Raw genomic sequence first — 24,036 nt, 5'->3', positions numbered from 1 at the left:
TGATGATACATCGGTGTCCTGCTAGGTTGACATGTTGAGTTGCAGAGTCCTTGGTGTTATCCTTTGGATACTATTGTTTTTTCTGCGATTGCTTCTCATATTATCACTGAGGTAGCTAATGGTGAAGTGATGGAGGAGAGAGCTTTATCTCCAGAGCTTGGGTTGAGCGTTCGTCTGGCAGCTGGGCGGTGCTTGGATTTGCAGGGCTGTCTTCCTTTGATCATCAATTTTGTCAAGGTTTGGGTAGCAGTGCTAGTATTCATGCGTCATTTTGGGTTCTACATGGGTTCATGCAGTTGTACCCTCAATTAGGCCATCACAAGCTTTGACGAGCCCTGATTTAGCATCATTACTGCTGTGTTTTGTCCTAGCTATCTTGTGTATGGCACCAAAGAGGGCCAGGAATGTGCTTACTCTAGAAAAAAAAAAAAAAAAGAGGGAAATATTGTCACACATGGATGCAGGTTGGTCCATCACGTGACTCATGGCTGAGTATAATTTGGCAGATATCAATGTAGACAGCCTATGCTGTCTGCCAGCATAGGCCCATACCCAGTGTAGAAACACCACGCTTACATTGCTCTCACTTAGCATCTAGGCATCCTAGAGTCAACAAGCCCTACTCCTCTCTCCCTCGCTGGCATGGCCCCTTGGGGCCATGGGCAGTAACACTGCCTGTGTACCCACGATTTCGCAAATAAAGATGCCTCCAAAGCAGCGGTTGTGTTGCCTGAGGAGGAAAGGAAGGGGAATGAAGTTGTCTTCACTTCATCACCCTACACAAGAAGCATCCGTCTCTCAACGAGTTATCCTGATGTTGTGTCTGCAAGTCTCAGCATCCAGACACAGGTACAAGAAGGATCTAGTTGAAATGTGCCCCACGCTGTTTCAAGTCAAATGTTCAGCATCACCTGTATGGTTCTGCTATTGCTGTTCAGCTCAGCATGGCTATTTCAGCAAGTCAGAGGTGAGTTTGTGGTGATTTCTGTGCCCAGTGTGGTAGAATCTGCACTATCTTCCCACTTCTGTATGGGTGAGGAAGGTAGGCACATGGTCCTGGCTCCACCATATGTCACTCACTCAAGCTCGCCCCACTGTACGCCACCACACTACTCTCCACTATGTATTCATTCCCTCTCCGACGTTCTCTGAATGCAGTGTGAATTCTTTGCCAGAGCCGTGTATTCGAGTGCCCGAGATCACTCGAAGCCACATGGATCACGAAGCCACATGTGGACAAAGCAACGTGGGGTGTGGACAAAGCCATGTGTATTACCAAGCGAGTTACTCAAGCCGCATGCTGCCTGGCATCACCCCTGATGTCACCTTGCAATGTCTGCCTGACGTCACCTCGCAATGTCTGACGTCACCTTATGACGTCACCCAAGATGCTGCCCGACTTCACGGTGTCACCATGCTGATGTCACCTCACGATGTCACTCACCCCAGGACATCACCTCACGATGTCACACCTGACATCACCACATGAAGTCACATCAAGTATTACAGTTTCACAGTGAGCAAATTATTTCAGTATTGCCAAGAAGATTGAGAGAAGATATATGTCATGTGTTAATTCCTCTCAGTGTTCTCACATGTTCGTGTATGCCTTAGTGTTGATTTTTGCGCAGAAAAGCGTCATTTGCTCAAGCTAGCCATGTTGTACCGCATGTGCAGTGCGGGTGTGTACAAGTCCTTACGTGTGCCCCTGATTAAGTGGTCTTGAGCCCAGCTGTGTGTGTGTGGACCACAATATGTTCTGAGCCCAGACCATGGTGTAGCACCTAGTGTTACTTGTCACCCAGTGTGACAGCTGACCTTAGTCAGTTCAGGCGTCAGATGAGCGTCTGAGCCCCTTGTACAGAAAGCTCTTACTGTTCGCCGCTCATACATGCCCTGCTGAGTCGGACCTGCTATGATTCCCGTCGAGACTTTCGCCTGAGTCGTCCCTGCCATGACTCACTCCACACTCACAGAGAGTGGCAGCCCCAGGGACAGTACCAGTCGAGAACTGTCCTCCTGAGTCGCTTTCCAGAAGAAGTCCTGCCCAGTTGCCGAGTACTGACGATGCCTCACTCGTGGGCTCCAGCAGGTTGTGCCCCAGGGTGAGCGATCCCTGCAGCCACTACTATGATGACTGCTTCACCACTCCAGAGGAGACCGCACCTTGTTACGTCACAGCTCAGCCGCAGCAATGTTTCTTGTGTTGCAGTATCTGTCCAGACGCAGGAAGGCATGCAGTGATGCTCATCAACGCTCATTGCCTTGGACCATGAGTTTTTTTTTTTAGCACACCCCACTTTTTTTCTTCCTTCCCTGTAGAAAGTTTTCTTTCATGTCCACATGTATATATATTTATTCTGTGTTCTGTGCCCTGTTCCTGCAAGAGTGAAACCAAGTTTTTATTACAGTCAGTCATGGTCGAGAACAACCATGGTGGTGGTGGCCCAGCGAATGTAGACAGCCTATGCTGTCTGCCAGCTGAGTTCATATTTCATGCCATGCTTGTGCTGCCACCTATAGGCCCATACCCAGTTCAGAAACACCACGCTTACATTGCTCTCTCTTGGCATCCAAGCATCCTAGAGTCAACAAGGCCTACTCCTCTCTCCCTCGCTGGCATGGCCCCTTGGGACCATGGGCATTAACACACTGCCTGTGTACCCATGATTTTGCAAATAAAGAAAGAAGCCTCCAAAGCCTTATCGTTGCTCCCGTGCTGCCACACGACGTAATTAATTTAGAAAACAATGAGACGACTCTTGATAAGATTATGGCCTATACAAGCGAGTTTTCTGTAACCTCAAAAACTGGAAAAAGTGCCGAAAGACAAGTGATGGCGAAGCCACAGAGCTTGGAACTCAATCAGTGCATAATTAAATGGTACTTACAACAATGTGGTAGTGGTATGATGGTTCACGGTACCGAACTATCATACTCAATGCCTCCAAGACCAAAAACGTCAGCAGTGAGGGCAGGTGTCAAAACACTTTTGGAGTATTTGGAGCATCCACTGTCCACAGCCCATTTGAAAGGTTATGGCCTTGTGGTCCATGAAATCCTGGAGGCTGTTATTCAAACACAGTGTCTGGTCCCACTGCCAGACGACGTTGGACTCGTTTTTTAAGCCTACAATGCTGTCGCTGATGGCGATATGAAAAAGGACGGATGACGATATGATGGTACAGATGCGCATTTTTCCCCCCTCACGTATCCGGAAACCGTCTCCAAATCGATCTCAGCCCATATACAGTGGACCCTCGCATACCGTTGGCATCACATAACGTTAAATCCGCATACCGATACATTTTATCACTAAAATTTTGCCTCGCATGCAGCTAAAAAACTCACTCAACGCTATTTGTCCGAGATGCTTCTAATGTGCGGCCTGAGCCAGCTTCACATGTTCCGCCGGTGGCATTGTTTACAAGCCAGCCTCCGCGGTAACATCCAAGCATACAATCGGAACATTTCGTATTATTACAGCATTTTTGGTGACTTCATCTGCAAAATAAGTGACCATGGGCCCCAAGAAAGCCTCTAGTGCTAACCCAGTGGTAAAAAGGGTGAGAAATACTATCATACCACAGTCAGCTGCTGCTGCACCACAGTCAGCTGTTGCTTGACCAGTCAGCTGCTGTTGCACCTCGATCAGCTGTTGCTGGACCAGTCAGCTGTTGTTGGATCAGTCAGCTGCTGCTGCACCACGATCAGCTGTTGCTGGACCAGTCAGCTGTTGCTGGATCAGTCAGCTGCTGCTGCACCACAATCAGCTGTTGCTGGATCAGTCAGCTGCTGCTGCACCACGATCAGCTGTTGCTGGACCAGTCAGCTGTTGCTGGATCAGTCAGCTGTTGCTGGATCAGTCAGCTGTTGCTGGACCAGTCAGCTGTTGCTGGACCAGTCAGCTGTTGCTGGACCAGTCAGCTGTTGCTGGATCAGTCAGCTGTTGCTGGATCAGTCAGCTGTTGCTGGATCAGTCAGCTGTTGCTGGATCAGTCAGCTGTTGCTGGACCAGTCAGCTGTTGCTGGACCAGTCAGCTGTTGCTGGACCAGTCAGCTGTTGCTGGACCAGTCAGCTGTTGCTGGACCAGTCAGCTGTTGCTGGACCAGTCAGCTGTTGCTGGACCAGTCAGCTGTTGCTGGACCAGTCAGCTGTTGCTGGATCAGTCAGCTGTTGCTGGATCAGTCAGCTGTTGCTGGATCAGTCAGCTGTTGCTGGATCAGTCAGCTGTTGGTGGACCAGTCAGCTGTTGCTGGATCAGTCAGCTGTTGCTGGATCAGTCAGCTGTTGCTGGACCAGTCAGCTGTTGCTGGACCAGTCAGCTGTTGCTGGACCAGTCAGCTGTTGCTGGACCAATCAGCTGTTGCTGGATCAGTCAGCTGCTGGTACACCACAGTCAGCTGCTGTTGCACCATCAGCTGTTTCTGAACATGACTCGTCCCGAACCTGTCCGTCCAGCGTAAGCGCCTGCCTTGCCGTCATTGTTTACAAGCCAGGGTGGCCGGTTGCATGCATACATTCGATACATTTTGTATTATTCCATTATTTATAGTGCTTGTAACTGCTAAATAAGCCACCATGGGCCCAAAGAAAGCTTCTAGGGCCAACCCTGTGGTAAAAAGGGTGATAAATACTATCGTACCACAGTCAGCTGCTGCTGCACCACGGTCAGCTGATAAATTGGACCAGTCAGCTGCTGCTGCACCACAGCTGCAGCTGCACCATGGTCAGCTGTTGCTGCACCCAGCTGCTGCTGCACCATGGTCAGCTGCACCCCAGCTGTTGTTGCTGCACCACCGTCAGCTGTATTACTTGAAGATGTGGAGAGAGTGTTGTTGGTGTGGCTTAACGTGAAACAATTACCGAGAAACAATTAACCCCAGAGGGTTAGCCACCCAGGATAACCCAAGAAAGTCAGTGCATCATCGAGGACTCTAACTTATTTCCATTGGGGTCCTTAATCTTGTCTCCCAGGATGCAACCCACACCAGTCGACTAACACCTAGGTGAACAGGGAAAAATGCCTGGAACTAGTGCTCATATTGGTGAATTTAAAGCCAGCAAAGGTTGGTTTGAGAGATTTAAGAATCGTAGTGGCATACACAGTGTGATAAGGCCAGTTCTGGAAGAAAATGCCAAACAGGACCTACAGTACTCAGGAGGAAAAGGCACTCCCATGACACAGTGTCTCATCAGTCATTGCTGCATCTTCAATAAAGGTAAGTGTCATTTATTCTTCATTTAGTAGAGTAGTACATGCACAATATATACTGTGCATGTACTACTCTACTATTGTGCATGTATCCTTCTCTTTGTGTGTAGGAAAATGTATATTTCATGTGGTAAAAAAAATTTTTTCATACTTTTGGGTGTCTTGCACGGATTAATTTGATTTCCATTATTTCTTATGGGGAAAATTCATTCACATAACGATAATTTCGCATAACAATGAGCTCTCATGAACGGATTAATATCGTTATGCGGGGGTCCACTGTAGTTCGGATATGAGAGGTGTCATTGTATATACACACCCCTCCGAGTTTTCTTCTATTGTCTTACTAGTTCTTGTTCTTATTTCTTATTTCCATGGGGAAGTGGAACAAAATTTTTCCTCTGTAAGCCACTGTGTGTCACAAGAGGCAACTAACATGCAGTAGCAGGGGTCTAGTAACCCCTTCTCCTGTATAAAATACCGAAGTTAAAAAGAGAAGCTTTTGTTTTTCTTTTTGGGCCACCCTGCTCAGTGGGATAAAGTCAGTCTGTTGAAAGAAGAATTAGATAAAGAGATATAAGACAAGGTTAAAAGCGATGCACGTGTGGTGGACATGGCGATAGTTTATGGCCTTAATGAAGCATCAGTTCATACAATTAAAAAGAGTGAGGAAAATATATGGGCTTGTGTAATAACCCAGGTTGTCATCTCCTGAAAAGAATGACACACAGATCACAACAGGTAAAAAATACAGAAAACTTATTGTCTAAGTGGACTGAACAGAAAACAAAGAAATGTGCACCACTTAATTTCATCTTAATTAGGGAAAAAGCCCTACAGTTCTATAAAACAGTGTGATGAGGAAGGCCTGAACAAGAGTGTGTGTGTTTATCACTGGCTGGTTCCACAAGTTTAAGTTACATAATAGGCTACAAAATATTAAGTTTTCTGGTGACAGTGATTCAGTTGATCATACAGCAGCAAGTAATTTCCCTGCTGAATTGCAGGAAATTATTTCTAAAGGTGGCTATGAGCCACAGCAAATGTTTAATGCTAATGAGACAAGTGTTTTTTTGAAAGAAAATGCCAAGAAGAACTTTTATCAGTCAGCAAGTAAAAAGTGCACCTCACTTTGCTCCTTTGCAGTAATGCATCAGATGATTTCAAGTGTAAACCCATGGCTATTTACCGTTCCAAGAATTCTCATGCTTTGAAAGCTGTAGATAAAGACTCCCTACCAGCAATTTGGAGGTCAAATCAGTCATCAAAGATAAGAGGAAATATTTATTGACTGGTTTAAGCATCACTTCTTTCCTGAGGTCAAGTTTTACCTGCACAGCAAGAACCTTACATTCAAGTTTCTCTTTACTCATCCAGAAGCCTTGCTGGATGTGAACCTACATGTAAAAGTTATATTTTTACTTACAAATACAACATCTTTAATACAGCCACTCGACTGTGGAGTTATTAACCCTTTGAGGGTCCAAGCCGTAGTTCCATGCCTTGTCCACAGAGTCCAAGAATTTAAAAAAAAAAAAAAAAAAAAAATTCTAATGAAATGGTAGAGAATCTTTTTCTGAAATCAATGAAAAAAGGTACAAAATTTGATGGAAAACTGACGAAATTACACCATGAATTTTACTGCATCAGCGATATTTACGCATCAGCGATTTTACCCACTGACTCCTATTTTAGGCCCATTACATTATTCCAGTTGACCAAATTCTTAGCTATTTCACTAGTATGACTTCTATTTTATCGACTGAGCACAAGAAACTGCCCAATCAACTGTTTCAATTATCCAATAAAGTCATCAGAAATTGGTAATTTGACCAATTTCACAAAGTTCAAAATATTCCAATTTCAAAATAGGGTCCAGAATAAACAATGCAAGCATTCCTGGCACTAAAATAACATTTCCTCTGTTTATTAGTTATGTTTCCAGGCTTTACAGATGAATTCCATTTTGATTTTTAATTCACAAAGAACTTTTATTCACACCAAAAAATAGAATTACTGTTATGCAATATTGTAATAATTGTATAAATAATATCAGCATATTCATGCATATATATTAGACCCACTAGTTCATGTGTATTGGTCGCATGACGTCACTGGTTTACTCCTGAACATCAGCAAATATCGAAGTTTCACTACTTTAAGCTAAATTTCAAGCTATATTCAGTACTAAAACCAATCAAAATTATCTCTATTTCTGTAATATATCTTCCATTCTATCAAATTTGACCAAGAAATCATAAATACAACCATAAAAAACATACAAAAATACACAGCAAATACGCTGTTTTAATCCAAAAACACCGTTGCAGTTTTTCTCATTATGCACTGGGTGCTGCAGGATTTGTTTTATATGGTGTACACTTACCATACATATCCATTTTCTCATATCTAGGCCCAAATTTAATGCTCACAGCTTATCTGAGTGAGCCGAGTTCATGGCATAGAACTACGGGAAGGACTCTCAAAGGGTTACGTAATTCAAGTTCAACAACATACAAAAAGTGATGAAAAACTAGTTGCATCAATGGACTCTGACTCCAGCCTAGCAGTATCAAACTTCTGGAATAAACTCAACATTGCAGATGCCATCAGTTATACTAGAAGTGCATGGAATGAAGTGCCCCAATCAACATTCAATGCAGGCTGCAAAAAAGTTACGAGCTTCTGTAGTTAATTCTTTCAGTGGTTTTTCCCTTGCTTCAGAGTCAAGTACAAGAAATTTTTCAGCTGGCAAGGAGATTACCAGGTGATTGTTTTGAAGACAAGAAAGATGACGACAATGACAGGAATCCAGGGGAAATGTTGGCAGAGCTCAAAGCAGATACAAGGGAGGCAGATAACAGAGGATGAAAAACCTGAAGAAACACAGTTAACATTGCAACAGTTATGTGAGCAGTTCCATGTTGCTGCTAAACTAGCAGACTGTTTCACTGAAGAGGACCCTGACAAATCTACAAGCAGTGTTCTGAAATGGGGTCTAAAGCAGCTGATGATGCCTTACTGTCAGCTTTATTATGTAATACAGGGTAAAACAGCCGAGAGATCCATTACAGAATTTATGCATACTCCAGTACAACCATCGACTTTAGTACCAGAACCTCAATCATCCAGTTCAGCCCAGTAGGGCCACAGCATCCCTCTCCACTCTCTTCACAATCATCAACAAACACTATCAACAACAACTTAAGGTCCTTAAGAAATACCGTTTCTTTTTGCATTTGTAGCCTTCAGCAATAGAACATAATACATCACGACAATGAACAAAATTACACTATCATTTTTATTTCTGTAAGATGTGGGACCTAAAAAAAAAAATGACTTTTTGTGGGTCCAAGGAACATTACCCTATTTTGCCCGTAAGTTTTTCAGTTTGTTTAACACAGATTCATCTAATACCGAGTTTCCAGGAACGTAACCACCATGGTAATTGACTGTCTACTGTACATTTAATTTAAGAAAGGCTTACCTAGTTTGACTGTGCCATTTTCAGTAAGAAGAATGTTGCCAGCCTTAACGTCACGATGAATTTTTCCTAATGAGTGTAAATACGAGAGACCCTGAAGGCAGCCCTCACAAATAGAACTGATTTCTTCTTCTCGTAAAGGCTGTCTGTGAACTTCAATGATATCTGAAGCTGAGCCCAGGCAATATTCCATTACCAACTGGAAAAACAAATCATTAATCAGAATTACAGATTTTGTCTAACTTTGAAAATGAAATTTGTTTACAATAGATCTTGAAAAATGGTAATGAGGGGTAATAAAGCTCTTGGCCTTCATCACCCATAGTAGCACTACACCTACTAGCCTGAGTCTGGGACTGATGGTCTCCTCTTTAGCCTATGTGTAGCACTACTTGGTATTGTTAAGCTTTATTTTCTCTGCCTTATTATTCAGTAAATGATCACCATTTTCATATTTTTCATTATTTCTTCAAGTTTGTTATTACTTCTTTCCATAAACCTTGACTTTAATATGCAAGCTGCAGCAGACCTTATCAATCTGAACACTCATTCAAACTATCTAAGTGGCAAAAAGTTTTATTTTCACAATTGTCACACAATATGCAATATGCACATCCCCAATTGCACATTTAAATGTCCTCAACATTTGAAGGTAGGCAAAATGACTTAGGATGCTGAGAAATTTTGTTACCATACCGGAAGAGAAACTGAAAGATCCTGAGTTTAAATTTCTGAGGGACATTATTAGCATCTAATCCAGCTTATGATAACTTACAGAGAAAACCAACAGCATATTCCTATCTTTCATAAAATATACTTTCCAATCTGAGTCCATGGTAATCATAGAAAGATCCAAAAATGGGGCTAGGACTCAGTGGCAACTCTTTCATTGCTGGGAACCATATCTGTATTTAAATGTGAAGAGATGGAGACAAAAGATAAGTGAAATAGGAATAGTAGCAGAGAGAGAGGAGGAAGGGGAATAGGGAGGAGAGGAGGGCAAGAAGGATAAAAGGGAAAAAGGAAGTCAATGGGAAGGGGTTTGAGATAATTAAATCTACAAGGATAAAAAAAATTAACAAAAGTTTTTGCAATTACTTTGCAGTGCCCCAGAGAATGTGTAAAAAAATAATTATTCCAGGTCATCATCACGACATGCATCACACTCCACAGAAATTATCTAATACCCTCTAAGGGAGTACTAGCCTTAAACAAGGCCTACATTCACATGTAAAAACCCAAAGATCAAAATATGAACTTGTACATATACATAGCCTATCCTGTTATTACAGATTCCACTGCAATGTAAAGAACAATTTATGACTATTTCTAACAGTAATTTGAACTTACCCAGACTGTTGACTCTTTTAGGTAGCAACCTTTATAAGTGACGGTGCTGGGATGACGAAGACTACGAAGGAATCTTATCTCTTTAAGAATATCTTGCCACTTTTCTGCACTTTGTTTTCCATTATATGACATTTTCTTGATTGCCACCACCTATGAAAAAAATTGTACATCTTTCATGAGACATCTGAAGCATACAACTTAGAGAAGAAAACAATTTATACTAAGTAGAGATAAATTACATTATGGCAGCTAAATACATAACTCTGTCTCCTCATAAGGAATAGCTCACAATACAGTACAATTTTTTTTAAGTAATCTTGAACAAACACCTCCAATTTAATACTTTTAAGTTGTCCATAAAGACCTTCAAAGCATCCAAATAATACAGTTATTAGTAGATTTCCTGGGAATATACATGCAACAAATCTAAAGCAATTAAAATCAGGACCAAGTCCATATACTGTTCAGTACAGGGGGCACCCCAAAAAATATGAAGCTGGAAATGTTTTTTTTTATTATTATTATTATTATTGTTATTATTATTATTATTATCATCATCACACTGGCCAATTCCCACCAAAACAGGGTGGCCCAAAAAAGAAAAACTTTCACCATCATTCACTCCATCACTGTCTTGCCAGAAGAGTGCTTTACACTACAGTTTTTAAACTGCAACATTAACACCCCTCCTTCAGAGTGCAGGCACTGTACTTCCCATCTCCAGGAAATGTACTTCACCAAAATGTTGGCCATTTTACACGTTGAAATGTAAGTATACCTGAAAACTATCTGAAGATGGTTTTGGGGGTGAATGTCCCTGCAACTCAGTCCCACATTAGGCCTCCTGATGGTTGCCTGATCAGCAAGGCTGTTAGCCATACACAATCCAACATACACAACACAGCCCAGTTGATCAGGAATTCACTTGAAATTTCCAAACTTCCTCTTAAAGATAGTCAAGAGGTCTGGATGTCTGGATTGAGGGTGTTGAGTCTTTGTCCCTTTATACTCACTGTATTATCTCTTAGTTTATTCAGGGAAGTTGGCTCCCTCTCCTTTTCACTGAGGGCATTATGCACCAGAGGTGTCGTTAAGAGGGGAAGGGCACCCCAGGTGACACCATTTAGAAGGTGACACCAAAGAGCCTCTAAAGAGGGTGACACTAAGAATATAAGAAAGGCAGAACATTGCAGCAGGCCTACTGGCCCATACTAGGCAGTGCTGCAGCAACAGAGAAAAATCCTTTGTTTCTATATAACCTATTATATGATTACAGAGTACAAATAGGCCTATATAGGGAAAATCAATGACGCTATATGATAAACTACGATAAATCGATAATTTTATTTATGATGTTTTGGAAAAACCTTAATTGCCCTGGCATCACTATGATCAATCATCAGTGACGTTACATACTGTGTCTGCTGCACCACCCACGAGTGAGTTTGGTCCAGGTGGTGTATATGTGGCTGGGTTAAACAGACAAAGGGTCGGGTAATTATCTTATTTTGAACTTTACTTTCACTTATTGGTGATACCAATCATGTTCATGAATCAAGATAAACGAACGGGTGAGAACTGACATTCATGAAATGTTGAAATAACTGTGGTACGTAAGAACATAAGAATGGAGGAACACTGCAGAAGGCCTACTGGACCATACAAGGCAGGTCCTTATCAAAACTACCCCTACCCAAAGCTTTTCCACCACATGTATAAAAACATAAGAACAACTACAACTACTACCACCTCTACTTGTACTACACCTCACTCAAAGCCTATATATACCCTCTGTGTCCATGTATTGTTTGTATCAGCTTGACAAAGTTCCTGGAAAGTGAAACATTGCCCCTTTCTACTTTGTATTGGACTGAAGAAGCCATTGTGTGGCAAAAAGTTTCCTAAATAATGATTCCCATAAGTGTCTCAATCTTCAACTTGTCAGTTTTCAAACCATTTATCACAGTAGTGAATGTATATGCCACTGTGCATAGGCTTGTTCTACACGGAAAAACCAAAACCTGTATCTAAGAGGTGGATATTAACATCAAGGAAAGGAAGCAAGGAATTAAATTCCCACTGAAGACTGAGACACTTATACAAGATAAGAACATATGAAAGAAGGAACACTGCAGCAGGCCTGTTGGCCCACTTTGTATTGTACTGATGAAGCTACACAGTGGCTAGAGTCATGAGGCCAAAGACCAAAGATGTCATCTACATACACAACTTTCCTTGTATGAGTGAATATCAAAATGGTATACAATACCGACAGGTTGGTAGGTAAGACACATAGGCAACAGTTAGGCAACTTTATTCCAAAACGTTTCGCCTACACAGTAGGCTTCTTCAGTCGAGTACAGAAAGTAGGCAGGAGCAGTAGAGATGTGAAGACGATGTAATCAGTCCATCACCCTTGAAGTCGTAGATTTGAGGTTGTCAGTCCCTCAGCCTGGAGATGTTCTGTTCCATAGTCTGGAACTATCTGTTGCCTATGTCTTACCTACCTTTCTTTGTATGAATCTTAGTCCTAGCTTTGTCTCTGTAGATGCCTTCCTTTCCCATTACATTGTAAAATGCTCCAAACTTCAGAACACCCATGACTTAACCTGATTCTTCTTTCCCCATTCTCCTTTCCTCTTTCTCCTTTGGGTTTTCCTAAGAACATAAGAACATAAGAATGTAGGAACACTGCAGAAGGCCTACTGGCCCATACGAGGCAGGTCCTTATCAAAACGACATCTACCTAAAGCTACCCAAGAAATAACTCCCGTACCCCATGACACCAATCAAACCCAGCCCCTCCCACTCATATATTTGTCCAGTCTCTTCTTAAAGCTACCCAAGGTCCTAGCCTCTACCACCCCACTGGGAAGACTGTTCCACGCATCTACAACTCTGTTAGAAAACCAGTACTTACCTATGTCCTTTCTAAATCTAAATTTATCCAACTTATATCCATTATTTCTTGTTCTTACCTGGTTCGACACCCTCAGTACTTTATTAATATCTCCCTTGTTTATGCCTGTCATCCACTTATACACTTCAATGATATCTCCCCTCATTCTACGCCTCTCCAGAGAGTGGAGATTTAAGGCTTTAAGTCTATCTTCATATGGGAGGTTCCTTACACAGTAAATCATTTTAGTCATTCTTCTCTGTATGTTCTCTAATGAGTCTATGTCCATCCTGTAGTAAGGGGACCAAAACTGAGCAGCATAATCTAAATGAGGCCTCACTAGTGATGTATAGAGTGGTAAAATAACTTTTGGACTTCTGTTACTTATACTTCTTGAGATAAAGCCAAGTAATCTGTTGGCCTTGTTGCGCACACTAAGGCACTGCTGTCTTGGCTTTAGATTTCTGCTTACCATGACTCCCAAGTCTTTTTCACATTCTGTATGACCAAGCTCTACTTCACCTAGATTATAGCTTCGAGGGTTATTTTCATTACCAAGGGCAAGTACCTTACACTTATCCACATTAAACTTCATCTGCCATTTTTCAGACCAAGACATTAATTTGTTCAAATCGTCCTGGAGTTCATTGATATCCTCCTCAGAGTGAATTATACGGCCTATCTTTGTATCATCAGCAAACTTACTTATGTCACTAGTAATCCCTTCATCAAGGTCATTAATGTAAATTATGAACAGGAGAGGGCCTAAAACTGATCCTTGTGGAATGCCACTAGTGACTAATCCCCATTCAGATTTCACTCCATTAATGGTAACTCTCTGCTTTCTATTGGTAAGCCATGCCTCAATCCATGCTAGAACTTTCCCTCCTATACCATGAGCTGCCACTTTTCTTAAGAGTCTCTTGTGAGGTACTCTGTCGAAGGCCTTACTAAAATCCAAATAAACAATATCATACTCCCTATCACTGTCAACTGCCTCAAATGTTCTATTGAAGAACGTCAATAAGTTTGTCAGGCAGGAACGACCTCTCGTGAATCCATGCTGAGATTCATTTATCAAGTTATGCTCTTCAAGGTGACTTCTGATAATGTCAGCTATAATTGATTCTAATAACTTGCCCACTATAGATGTCAGGCTTATTGGACGGTAATTTGAAGGAGTGGACTTATCCCCTGATTTGAATATAGGAACCACATTAGCCATCTTCCACAACTCTGGCACAACACTGGTAAGGATGGACGCATTGAATACATTCGTTAATGGCTGACTAAGCTCCATCTTGCATTCCTTAAGTACCCTTGAAAACAACTCATCGGGTCCCGGGGACTTATTTTGTTTCAGTTTGTCTATCTGTTTAATAACCATGTCCCTCGTGACAGTAATATTAGTTAACTTAAATTCAACAGGAACTAAATAATTGTTAATTACTGGAATCTCATTTACATCTTCCTGTGTAAAAACTGACAAAAAATAGTCATTAACCCTTTGAGGGTTTTCGTCGTACTAGTACGTCTTACGCGTAGGGGTTTTTGACGTACTAGTACTCATAAATTCTAGCGACCTCAAATCTAGTGGGAGAAAGCTGGTAGGCCTTCATATGAAAGAATGGGTCTATGTGGTCAGTGTGCACAGTCTAAAAAAAATCCTGCAGCACACGGTGCATAATGAGAAAAAAAAAACTTTTTCCATTTTTTTTAATAAATCAGCGACTTTGCAGTGTATTTTCGTATAGTATTTATTGTTGTATTCTAGTTTTCTTGGTCTCATTTTATAGAATGGAAGACATATTACTGAAATTGAGATGATTTTGACTGGTTTTACAATGAAAGGTGCCTTGAAATTGAGCTCAAAGTAGCAGAAATGTTCGATTTTTACCAAACTTCAAAAGTAAACAAATCGTGCCAAGCGTGCAATACACGTCAACTGGTGAGTCTAATATTCTTTCACAAGTGCACCAATAATATTTATACCATTTTTTACACTAATGCAGTAGTCTGCATAACAGTAAATCTTATATTTTTTGTGAGAATAAAAATTCAAAGTGGAAAGCAAAAGAATATAAGAGGGGCCTTGAGACGTGACTAATGACTAGAGGAAATGTCATTTTAGTGCCAGGAATGTCTTTCTTGTTTATTCTGGACCCTATTCCGAAATTGGCATCTTTTGAAATTTGTGTGAAATTGGCAAAATTGCTAAATTCTGACCACTGTACTGGATAGTTGAATTTATAAATGGGTGGTTTCTTGCACCCATTCGATAGAAAAAATGGAGTTCTAGCGAAATATTCATGTTTTTTGTCGACTAGTACAGTGAAATTGGCCGAAAATGGGGCTCAAAGTGGGCAAAATCGCCGATCCGTAAACATCGCCGAGACCGCTAACTTTGCGAGAGCATAATTCCGTAAGTTTTCTATCAAATTTCAAACTTTTGGTGTCGTTATGATCGGGAAAAGATTCTCTATCTTTTCATAAGAGAAAATAATTTTTTTTTTTTTTAAATTTGGCCGACCCTGAGAACGAGTTTCGGAGAGGGCCTGTCGACCCTCAAAGGGTTAAATAAGGAACATATTTCCAGTTCATTATCCGTCAGCTCTCCATTCCCAGTTTTCAGAGGTCCTACTTTTTCCTTCACCTTCGTCCTATACACTTTAAAGAACCCCTTTGGATTAGTCTTTGATTCATTAGCAACTCTAATTTCATAGTCACGTTTAGCCTTTCTAATCGCCTTTTTTACTTCTCTCTTAAGCTGAACATATTGGTCAGTAAGGTTAACCTCTCCTCTTCTGATGCGCCTATAAATTCCCCTTTTCTCCCCTAATAGATGCTTTAGCCTCCTGTTAACCCATTTGGGATCATTATTATTAGACCTAATTTCTCTCTGGGGAATGTATATACTCTGGGCACTGTGTACATTATTAAGAAAACAATCATAAAAGCAGATCCCTTCATATTCATAAGTATGATTATCGTCAATAAAATCATTAGCTAGATAACCCCAATCAAGATTAGACAGATGTTCCCTAAGTCCATTATAATCGGCATTACGAAAATCAGGGATTTTTACTGTATTATCATTATTCTTGCATTCCCAATTAATGCTAAAAGTGGTGGATTTGTGATCCATTGCGCCAAGCTCTTCAGTGATCTCCAGATTATTCACGAGTGTTTCCTTATTTGACAACACTAGGTCTAGCAAATTATTACCCCTGGTAGGCTCAGTTACGCTCTGTTTCAGAAAACAGTCCTGAACTGTTTCCATAAAGTCACTGGACTCTAGATTACCTGTCAAAGAATTCCAGTCAATTTGACTAAAGTTAAAGTCCCCTACTATGACTATGTTAGTGTGTCCAGAAGCCCTAACAATTTCGTCCCAAAGAAGTCTCCCTCTGTCGTGATCCAAGCCTGGAGGTCGGTATATTACACCTAGAATTAGTTTTTCTTGACCCTCCACAAACTCTACCCAAACAGACTCTGTTACTGCTCCATCTATTTTTATACCTGTTTTTACGCAACAATTAATATTTTCTCGAACATACAATGCAACTCCTCCCCCCTTCCCATTACATCTATCCACATTGAACAACTTAAATCCCTGAATATTACACTCAGCAGTCATATCCCGACTCTTTAAATCATACCACGTTTCAGTTAATGCAATGATATCAAAGTTCCCAGCACATGCTACCAAACGTAGTTCATTAATTTTATTTCTTGCACTTCGACTGTTAGCATAAAATACCATCATATGTTTTTTCTTCTGCACATTTTTCCTATTCATCTTTGTTTTTACACAATTTCTGAAATTATCATTACCCAGAGTTACTCCATGACAGTTACTATTAAGATTCTTAATATCAGAGCATAAGTCAATATATCCATACTCATTATTAATCATTTCTAAACCCATACCTCTAACTAATCCTAGTTTAAAGTCCTAACAACCCCCTCAACTGAGTTAGCAAGAAAACCCACACCTGCCCTGGATAAGTGAACCCCATCCCTGGCATACATGTCATTTTGGCCATAGAAGTTATCCCAGTTGTCAATGAATGGTACTGCATTATCCTTACAATGTTTATCCAGCCAACAATTAATACCAATTGCTCTGGACAACCATTCATTACCAACACCTCTTCTTGGCAAAATGCCACACATAACAGGGCACCCCCCCTTCTTCCTAATTATGTCTATAGCTGTCCTGAACTTTCTAACTAAATCCTCACTTCTACGCTTGCCTACATCATTGCCTCCAGCACTGAGGCAAATAATAGGATTGATCCCATTACCGTTCATGATGTTGTCAAGCCGGCTAACAATGTCCTCCATCCCAGCCCCAGGAAAGCATACCCTCTGTCTCCTACTCCTGTCCTTCTGCCTTGGGTATTTGGTCCATTATTATTATTTCCCTCACTCCCTCTGTGTTTTTGTTCCTACCTTTTGTGGACCCCTAGCTCCCTTGCAGTGTTCCTCTTTCTTAGTATTTGACTCGCTCCACTATACTACTACTACCTCTACGACTACCTCTCTTCCTCCTTTCCTACTACCTCTCTTGTCCTGTCCCTGTCTGTTGGCCTATATATACTGCCTCCTCCTCTGCTTTTTGTTAGTGTGACTTTGTAAATTGTCTAAGTCGGACTGAAACGTTGTCGTAAGCTCCTCTCTCCTGTGTGCGGGTTATTTGTGTATTGCTCCAGTCACGGTATTGTGCCTTTTTGTTATTTATTGATATCCATTTTAACCATGCATTGTTGTTACCAAACCTTGTGGAGTAAGCCTATAGGGCCAGGAGGCTTACCAAATATGGTGCACATTAGTATTACATCCATAATGACCATTATGAATATTTTTTCCAATTCACTGAAAAGCAGGCTTAATTTTTTCTGCTTTGCTCTCACTCTGGTTAGAGTCTGAGTTAAATATCCAAATTAGGTTCTATTGAAAAAATTAATGCAATCATGAAACAACAGTTATTAACAGTTAGTCTTAATTTTATCTGAACTTAACCCACTTATTTCATTTCCTAACTTCATTTTGTCCTCAGTAGGATAATAGAATTGGCACCATTTATTTCTTTATCACCCTTAAAAATTTCCGAATATTCAGTAGAACCAAAACGGTGAACCTGGCATTCTTTTTTCAGATCATTGATATAATATCATGCCTCATGGAATGCATAAATCGAAGAGGCCTAGTGGATGTCAACAAAGGAAGGCAAAAAATGAAAAAGTTCAGCTAATGCAAAAAATGGCTGGGTCTATGGTTCAGTATCTCAAGAAACCCGACAATGGCCTGAGTTCATCAAATGATTTTAGTCATGATCTTACTGATAACACTGATGTTGATTCTGACTCCGATAACGGTAATATAAGTGAGAGAAATGAAGGGAATGAGAGTCTGCGAGAGTTAGCATCGATGTGTGACATTTCTTCTTGGAAAGTTCCAGTTCCAGACCATTCCAGGATTGAAATCATCAAAAGAGGTAGTTATGTTTATCAGAACAAGGATGCCCCTTTCCGTGTTACAAAGAGAAAAAATGCAAAAGGCGATGAGCGTCAGCTTTCTAAAGAATGGTTCTACAAACAGATGCAGAATGGTGAGAGTTTTGCGATCATGGATGGTATACTCGCCGGTCAGTGGGAAATTACATGTATACTGTTACTGCTGTAGATTGTTTACCTATAGTGTTATAAGTATAACATCAAAGTTTGTGACTGGGTTTTAAATATGGTAGAAGCTGAACCCAAAAGTACACCATCATGAAACTTCTGATGAACACCTACGTTGCCTCGAGAATTGGAAAACCATGGCAACCGGTTTAAAGGTGAACAAAACCATAGATGCAGAAATAATTGTTTCAATGGAAATCCAGAAGAAAAGGTGGAAGGAAATATTGTAAAGGTTGCTCGACATTACACTGTTTCTGGCTAAACAGAACTTAGCATTTCGCTGCCACAGGGAGGATAAATTCTCATTACGTAGAGGAAACTTTCTTCAGATGGTTGAATTAATAGCTAAGTATGAACCTGTGCTAAAAGAGCACCTAATGACACTGGAGTGCAGCTCAAGTGAACACAGGTCATCAGTTTCCTATCTCTCAACATCAACTCAAAATGAGTTTTTAAGTGTTCTGGCAAATCGAGTCAAAGAGAAACTTGTTACTGATATCAAGAGAGCTGTATACTACAGCGTTATGTTTGACAGTACACTAGATGTGACCCACACTGACCAAATGTCAGAAGTTATCAGGTATGTGCAAATGGAGGATGGAAGAGTTCAAGTGAAGGAAGTTTTTCTTGTTTTTTTTTTCCTTTGAAGGGCAAAAAAAGCTGCTGATATCAGTTCTGATATCCTGAAAAAGCTGGAAAGTGATGGACTGGACTTCATGCTGTGCCATACTCGGGGATACGACAATGCTGCCACCATGGCTGGGGTCCATGGAGGTGTGCAAGCCATTCTTAAAGAAAAGAACAAGAAGGCAATTTTCAGTGGTTGTGTGGACCATTCATTGAACTTGTGTGGTCAGCATTCTTTTGCTGAGAATTCATCATGTGCAAAATTCTTTGGCAGTCTTGAATTGGCATACACATTCTTTGCCTCCTCCACCCATCGATGGGATGTATTAATGGACCATACTGCAATCTCTTTGAAAAGATTATCAACAACAAGATGGAGTTCTCATTACAATGCAGTGAAACCAGTAGCAGAATCTTTCGAGAAATTTGTGGCAGCGATTGAAGCTCTTTGCGATCCATGGGAAAATTTGGATACAAGAGGAGTAGCACAAGGTCTACTCCCTGCTGTGTGCGATTTCACATTTCTGTGTTATCTGTATTTCTGGTGTGACAAACTTCGGGAGGTTCAGCTTGCACAGCAGTACTTGCAGACTAAGGATTTAACTCTTAACAAAGTGGTGGTGAAGCTAGAGGCACTGCGATTATTTTTGAATGAAGGGCAAGATCGCATAGTGGAAAATTCAATACAACAGGCACTTTTGAAATGTGAGAAGTACGGATTTCCAACAGAGAGAAGAATCAGGTTAAAGAAAAGGATGGCAGGGGAGCAGGCAAGAGATTCCAGATTCACTCTACAGGAAGAAAACAAGAGCGATGTTGGAGTGCACTGATCTTTTTGATAATGAACTCGAGATACGATCAAAAGCAATCAAGGATGTGGCAGCCATGTTTGTGGTCATTCAAACAAAGAATCTTGTACAAGCTACTGAAGAAGAATTGGAGGTGATGGCTTCAAGACTCAGTCTTCTATAATGAAATATGCAAGAATGAGCTCATGCTTGAAATACCAAGACTAAGGAGGCACCTGCAAGCTGCTGATGTTGATCTTACAAAACTTAAGCACTGGACTGCACTGGATGTACAGTGGTCCCTCAATAATCGTCCATAATCCGTTCCTGGAAGTGGGACTATTATCGAAATGGACAATTTTCGAATCAATTTTCCCCATAAGAAATAATGTAAATCCAATTAATTCGTTCCAGACACCTAGAAGTATCAACAAAAAATTTTTTTTTTACCTAAAAGATAGATTTACATGCACAAAAGAATGAACATTCAACATGACAGTTACCTTTATTGAAGGCTGTTGTTGATGAATGGAAGACAGAGACGAGGAGAGAGGGAAGAGAGGTTATTTGGAAGGGGAATTCCCCTCCATAAGGACTCTAGGGCACTAATAAAATGTATAAATGAACATTGGTAATAGGGGTAGCTGATGAGTGGAATGGTCTGCCTAGTAGGGTGATCGAAGCTAAAACATTGGGTAGTTTCAAACTTAGGTTGGATAAATACACGAGTGAGAAGGGTTGGATTTGAGTCGGACTTGCACCTGAGCTTATTGCTTGGGTAGCATTTGTTCTGTTAGTGGGTTGGATTTGTGAAGGACCAGCCTAGTATGGGCCAACAGGCTTATTGCAGTGTTCCTCCTTTCCAATGTTCTAAAAGCTATGGCTTGGGTAGTTTCAAATTTAGACTGGATAAATACACAAGTGAAAGGGGTTGGATTTGAGTCGGACTTGCACCTGAGTTTATTGCTTGGGTAGCATTTGTTCTGTTAGTGGGTTGGATTTGTGAAGGAACGGCCTAGTATGGGCCAGCAGGCCTGTTCCAGTGTTCCTACTTTCTTAAGTTCTTATTTAACATCACACTTACGAGTAGGGTGATCGAGGCTAGGACCTTGGGTAGCTTTAAGAAGAGATTGGACAAATATAAGAGTTGGAGGAGCTGAGTTTGATTTGTGTCATTGGGTACGGGAGTAAATTCTTGGGTAGATTTGGGTGGAGGTCATTTTGATAAGGACCTGCCTTGTATGGGCCAGTATACCTGCAGTGTTCTTCCATTGTTATGTTCTTATTGGCTATTTGTTTGTGTGAGGGAGGGATGGCAAGTTTATTGTTGGAGAATATGACACTAATATCAACTCTATGGCTTATTTATCTATCAAAATTCAACTAATATGACATAATAAACAATATTAATAACATAGAAACATGGAATATACTCTAGAATGAATAAAATAAGTCATTACGTATGTCACGAGAGGTGTTGTGTTGTGTTGTTGGGTATATAAGGGCCACTGAGTGTAAGCCGTCCATAATGGTGGTGAAGCAGCAGCTGAGTCGGTGGTGGTTTTTGTAGCCCTATATAACTCCAACAAGATTGGAGGAAATAAATGGTATAAAATACCGACACAATGGAAATATAAACACATATGCAGTATAATGTGATCCTTTATTGACTACGTTTCGCCCACACTGTGGGCTTTTTCAAGTCACAAACAGAACTACCTGGGGTGGAAGGAACGCGAGTATTTATAGTTAGGTTCAGAATGCTGAGGTCAGGTGGAGAATGCTGCATCTGATGATGTACCGAGTGGGGTTATAGAGTCTAAAATCTTGGGTAGCTTGGAAAGGAGATTGGATAAGTTTGTGAGCAGACCTTCTACAGTGTTCTTATGTGGGATAGCGATGAAGTTTCTTGGCAAGTGGTTCAGCTATATTATAGAAGCCACTATTCTGGTTGAAATTGTCGGATATAGAAATAAGTGAAGATTCCAGGATTCTTCGGTATTGAGTGTTGTCTTCTGTGGCGAAAAGTCTTGAGTTTCTGTAGTTTATCAAGTGGTTGTGTGAATTACGGTGTTGTACGCAGGCATTCCTTGTGTCGTCAGACCTGCTTGCATACTGGTGTTCTGAAATACGTGTTTGGAGGTCCCTTCATGTTTCGCCCACGTATAACTTGTTGCAGTCATTACAAGGGATTATGTATACCCCTGCAGAGGGTGGAAGCTTGTCCTGTCTATCACTGGTAATGTCCTTGATGGTCGTGGTTGTGGAGGTAGATACTTGAAATGAGGTATTGGAAAAGATGTTGGAAACGTGTTTGGCAATGGAGTTGGTGGGGAGGACTATGTATCTCTTCTCGGCAGTGTCTTCTCTGGGTGTGTTGAAGATGTTTAATGCCCGTCGTCTGCAGTCTCTGATGAAGTGACGAGGATAGTGAAGTTTAGAAAATACTTGTTCAATCATCGTGCATTCTTCTTCAAGAAACTCATTGCAGCAGATTCTGAGTGCACGCAGGAAGAAGCCTATAATTACACCACGTTTGGTTTTGGTGTCGTGGTGAGAGTAAAAGTGGAGAAGATCGTTTTGGTTGGTGGGTTTTCGATAGACTTTAAAACGAAGTTCGTGGTCAGCTTTGCAAAGCAGAACATCAAGGAAAGGAAGAGTGTTGTCGACTTCTTCTTCAAGTGTGAACTGGATTGAAGGCTCGACCTGGTTGAGCTTGTCTTGGAGAGCTTTAACATTGAAGCGTTTAGGAGTTATGAGGAGAATGTCGTCAACATAACGGAGCCAGGTGACAGACGAAGGAATAATGGTGGAGAAACGTTCGGCTTCTAGATGTTCCATGTATAGGTTCGCCAGGACCGCACTGAGTGGCGAACCCATGGGTAGTCCAAAAGTCTGCTGAAAGAGGTGATTTTCGAAAGAGAAACACGTAAAGCCAACACATAGTTCAACAAGGTCGATGAAATCGCTGGCTGGAATGGGAAGATCAAGTGAATCGTCAATTTTCCTGCGCAAGAGATCGATGGCTTGTGTAGTAGGTACTTTGGTGAATAGGGAAGTCACGTCAAGGCTGAAAAGTTTCTTGTTCCTGATGTTGATGTTGCGAATGCGATTGAGAAGATCACCTGAGTGTTTGAGATGTGCTGGACTGATAGTGCCCAAGAGTTTAGAGAGGTGTTTTGCGAGAATTCCTGAGAGCTGGTGGGGAGCACTGCCTATTCCCAAGGATATGGGCCTCAGTGGGATACCTGGCTTGTGAGTTTTTGGCAGGCCGTACATCCTGGCAGGTCTGGGGTTGCTGGGTATGGTGTGCAGAAGTTTCTTCCCTTGTTCTGAGCCCCTCAGAATGCGGCAAGTCCTTTGAAGGAAAGTTTTAGTAAGGTTGTCCACTTGGTTAGTTGTGAGAGGTTTGTAGGTATCTGGGTCATTAAGTAGATTGAGCATTTTGTTCCTGTAATCGTCAGTGTTCATGATAACAACACCACCTCCTTTGTCAGCGGTGGTGACCCTGATGGTCGTGTCTTCTGCTAAACCTTTGAGTGCATTGATGTAACGTCGAGGTATGACTGGGGAGCTGTGTGTTGAGATGGCTGCTGAGATGATGCCTTGAAGATAGCCTTTTAGGAAGTCGGAGTCATTGTGTCTGTAGTTTTTGGCGATGAAATTGAGGTCTTGTTTTGGTTTCGTAATTCAATTTGAGGCCTAAGCTGAGGGCTGTTTCGACAGTTGAAAGATGAATAATTTCAGGTCTTCTAAACTTTTCCAATTACTATTATCACAGAGTGTTTGTAGTTTCTGAGTCTGACTTCTGTTGGACATTCGCTGTGGTAACTCTGCTGCTAATGATGCCGTATGTGTGTTGTGCCTAGTGTTCTTTGGAGAAAAGCTTCCTTTGTAGCATTGTTTAAGTCGTCTGCACACTCTTCAAGGTAGATCCGAGCTGTAGCGAAGAAAGGTGGTTTGATGTTGGCAATTTGAGGAGGAG

General features: G+C 41.3%; 1 protein-coding gene across 7 annotated transcripts in view; it reads right to left on the bottom strand.

The window, feature by feature from the left end:
* Positions 1 to 24,036, bottom strand: part of Tao (Serine/threonine-protein kinase Tao) — a 330,915-nt gene that overhangs the window by 241,541 nt on the left and 65,338 nt on the right. For all 7 annotated transcript variants that reach the window (XM_070086374.1, XM_070086370.1, XM_070086375.1 and 4 more), the window contains exons 3-4: positions 10,051 to 10,200; positions 8,704 to 8,899 (exon numbers count right to left, since the gene is read on the bottom strand). In XM_070086374.1, the coding sequence (XP_069942475.1) occupies positions 8,704 to 8,899; positions 10,051 to 10,200 (346 nt within the window). The remainder of the gene's footprint in view (positions 1 to 8,703; positions 8,900 to 10,050; positions 10,201 to 24,036) is intronic.

Source organism: Cherax quadricarinatus, chromosome 18, assembly GCF_038502225.1.
Source record: "Cherax quadricarinatus isolate ZL_2023a chromosome 18, ASM3850222v1, whole genome shotgun sequence".
Classification (NCBI taxonomy): domain Eukaryota; kingdom Metazoa; phylum Arthropoda; class Malacostraca; order Decapoda; family Parastacidae; genus Cherax; species Cherax quadricarinatus.
The sequence above is the reverse complement of the archived record's forward strand: the minus strand, read 5'-3'. Positions and strand labels throughout refer to the sequence as shown.